The 3,666-nt window shown below is 40.5% G+C and overlaps 1 protein-coding gene across 1 annotated transcript; it reads left to right on the top strand.

The window, feature by feature from the left end:
- Positions 1-417: 417 nt before the first annotated feature.
- 4933436I01Rik (RIKEN cDNA 4933436I01 gene) lies at positions 418-2,004 on the top strand. Its single transcript, NM_025763.1, has 2 exons — positions 418-599; positions 761-2,004. The coding sequence occupies exons 1-2, from the start codon at positions 456-458 to the stop codon at positions 1,904-1,906; spliced, it is 1,290 nt and encodes a 429-aa protein (NP_080039.1). The 5' UTR covers positions 418-455; the 3' UTR covers positions 1,907-2,004.
- The last annotated feature ends 1,662 nt before the right edge of the window (positions 2,005-3,666 follow it).

The raw sequence follows: 3,666 nt of genomic DNA, 5'->3' as shown, positions 1-3,666 counted from the left end.
TATAGAAGATACATAGTGGAATGAACTGCTCAATAAGTTGGGGGAGCTTGAGGAAGAGCTTTGAAGAGCAACCCCTCTGCCACATGTACTTCTCACAGACTGAACATAAGTGTATAGAGGAGGGAGGCATGGAAGTACTCTTTGGGATGTTGAAAAGAAGCTTTTATGTTCAAACTGACCCTTTTTTCCCTCCCAACATCTCCTTAATTCAGAGGTGTAAAGGGGTTGTACTTTGTGTCGTTTCAGCCTGACCTAGAGTTACCAGACACCCTGGAGTTACCCACCATTCACCAAGGGCTCAGAGGGCATACATTGTGATGTCAGAGCCTAAGGTTGCCATGATTGGCTATGACAGATGTAGCTGACATAGTTTATGGGTGTGGCATCCATTGTTCAAAAAGGGTATATAAGACAGCTACTTGGCCCTCTGGGCCAGACCCTTGTGAGGCTTCACAATGGACAAGTTGGAAGAGAGTGCTGAAGATACAGACTCATGGACTTCACATACTAACCTGACAAAGAACAAGATTTTCCTAAAGCCTGTATCTAGGGGTTCTGGCAAGAACTACACTGAATACATTTGCATAAGTAGTGAACAGGTAAGTTAATCCAACCTAAGTAAGGTCCCTCTTTTCTCCTTCAATGCCACTTCCCCAGGAAAACCTACCTAGCTTAAACTCCCTGTTCAACCCACACCCTAGAAAGCCTTGCTTCCTGACTCATTTCTAGTAACCAATGATACACTGTCTTGTCCTTCCAGAATGTACAGGTCCTAAAAAGGGTTAAAAAAAGTCAGAAAAAGAGACCAAAGGGAAAGTTCTGGGAAAAACATACCACCCCTCTATGTAAACCTACAGAAGAAGGTGGAGGAACACCACACCCTGGAAAAAACAAGCGGCAGAAAAAGAAGCGTAAAACGCGACATGAACGAAACAAAATGCTGCAGGACAAGCTGAAGATGCTGTGGGGTCAGTATGCTCAGCTACAGAGTGAGATAAATATACTATTGGATCAATACTCTCACTTACCTGATGGAGTGAAGACAAAATGTAACCACCATAAAAACCGGATGCACAAGAACAGAAATACACCATGTGGTCAAGACAAACATCTCAAAAAGTTGGTGATCACACAGTTTGATCCAGACAAACAAGTTAAAGAAGAGATAAGCAGACACTACTATCAAGACAGACGTGAAAAGGAAGATAAGATCAAACTACTCAGTCATGACCAGCAAGGACAAGAAGAGAGAATCACACACTTTGAACAAAAAAAGCACGTTAAGAGGAACACAAAACTTTATCGAAACAAGCGTGTGAAAAAAAAGATGATCAGACACTACTATCAAGACAAGTATGCAAAGGAAGATAAGATCAAACTACTCAGTCAGGACCAGCAAGAGCAAGAAGAGAGGATCACACATTTTGACCAAAATAAGGAAGTAGAGAGGAACACACAATTTTATCAAGGCAAACAAGAGAAAGAAAAGACGATCAGGCACTACTATCAAGACAGGCATGCAAAAGAACATAAGATCACACTATTCATTTATGACCAACAAGGGCAAGAGGATGTGATCACACACTTAGACCAAAATAATCAAGAGGAGAGGAACACACTATTTGATCATGGCAATCAAGTGAAAGAGGAGAGGATCAAATTTTGCTTTCCAAACAAGAAGGTAGATGAAGAGAGAACCACATTCTGCTCTCCAGAAAAGCAGGAGAATGGGGAGATACCGGTCCCCTTCTATCAACACACACCCCTGCATGGAGGGATGACCATTCTGCAACTACACGAACAAGTAGCAGGAGATTATGCACAGGAGGCAAGCACAGATGCAAGGATGCATAGCTGGGACAATTACCTTCATTGCTTGTATTATACAGACATCAGCCAGCTATGACTAGACATCATGTTGTTTCGAAAGGCCTAATTTGAATAACACATTGAATACTTCAATGATTGCCAGTGATAATTGTGAAAATAAATCCATTATAATGGAAAATATTTGCATCCCTGTGATTTGCAATTATTCTCTGGTGGTAGAACTGTGAGGACAGAAGGGAGAATGGGGATTGGGGAATGAGGAAGGGAGGAGGGAGGACCATGGTTCCTTCATGGTTGGGAGTCAGAAAAGCAAATGCATGCATAGACATTGGAGAATATGAACAGAACATCAAGATACTTTTTGCTCTTTGTTCTACAGAAAAGAATAAAGGGCTGATATTGCTACCTATGTGCTTTGCATGGGAGTAGGCAGGGCTTTGGTTCAGGTTGTAGATTGTCACATGTTGGAAGCATGTTTTGTGGTGGTTGTACCCTTCCTGTAAAGAGAAAACACTAGCTTATTGAATGACAGTCTCCTTGGGCCTTTGTTACAATTTCCCATGACCTAATCAAGGAAAAGTCTTTAGAAGGAACAAAGTTATCACTTATAGGAAGCTATCAATACTACCACAAATAAAATAGTGGTGATTGGAAGATGAAGCAGGCAAACACAGAGTGAAACCTAGCAAACTAGAATACTTCTTGATTTGAGCAATATACTGTAAACACACCCCTTTTCATAATACACTTGCCAGCCTAAGACCCTTACCTGTAAGTACTAAGAACATACATTGAAAACAAAACAAAACAAGCAAAAAAAATATCTAGTGATGTTTTTGTTACTCAGAAACCTCTAATGGTGTGAAGCAGAACACACCACTTCATTTTGAACAATCCTCTGAGTGAAATCTTAGGAAGAATTCCCAGTCTATAATCTTATTTCTATGAATACTTGCATGTGGAAACAGTTAAAATCAGATGCATTTTAAATACATAGGAAGAGAAAATACATAGGAAGTAGGCAAAAAATTACATAATCCAAGTCTGTCTGTCAAAATAGAGAACCACCCATGTCATAATCACTAGCTACCAAACCTCTCCTTGAACTCCATGAAACAAATTCCAAAGTAATAACCAGGACTCTCGAGTATTATAATAACTGTTAGTCTACTGTTTCTTGTCTTTTCCTTGCTTTACATATAGTAGTCTTGATATTTTGCAATCTGTGTGCCTTTCAGAAGCCATTTAAGAAAGTCTAAGAGAATACAAGTGAATTTTTGGGAGATGGTTCATTGTTTTGCATGACCAGCAATGGGTGAGTTCTGTGAGGCAAGGTCTTAAGAAACTTCATTCCAGGATTGCTTCTTGCTGCTAATATGCCTTTTCCTGTCACTATCGCATATCCTAATTATTCCTGGGCATCAACCCAGGAATAATTGGATAAATTGGATAAATTGTCCACAGATCAACAAGAAGATGTACTGTGCAGACAAATTGGTAATTTCATAATTCCTAATAATGATTTTGTAGAATTCCTATTTTTCTTTTATAGGATTGTTTATTTACATTTCAAATGTTATTCCCTTTCCCAGTTTCCCTTACAGAGCCCTCTATCCCATTATCCCTCCTCCTTCATCTATGCTGGTGCTCTCCCAACCACCCACCAACCCACTTCAGCCTCCCCACACTGGCATTCTCCTAAAATGGGGCATCAAGCCTTTACAGGACCAGGGGCCTCACATTAATGTCCTACAAGGCCAACTTCTGCTACATATGCAGCTGGAGCCATGGGTCCCTCCACGTGTATTCTTTGGCTGGTGTTTTAGTCCCTGGGAG

This window comes from Mus musculus, chromosome X, assembly GCF_000001635.26.
Source record: "Mus musculus strain C57BL/6J chromosome X, GRCm38.p6 C57BL/6J".
NCBI classification, from domain to species: domain Eukaryota; kingdom Metazoa; phylum Chordata; class Mammalia; order Rodentia; family Muridae; genus Mus; species Mus musculus.
The sequence above is the reverse complement of the archived record's forward strand: the minus strand, read 5'-3'. Positions and strand labels throughout refer to the sequence as shown.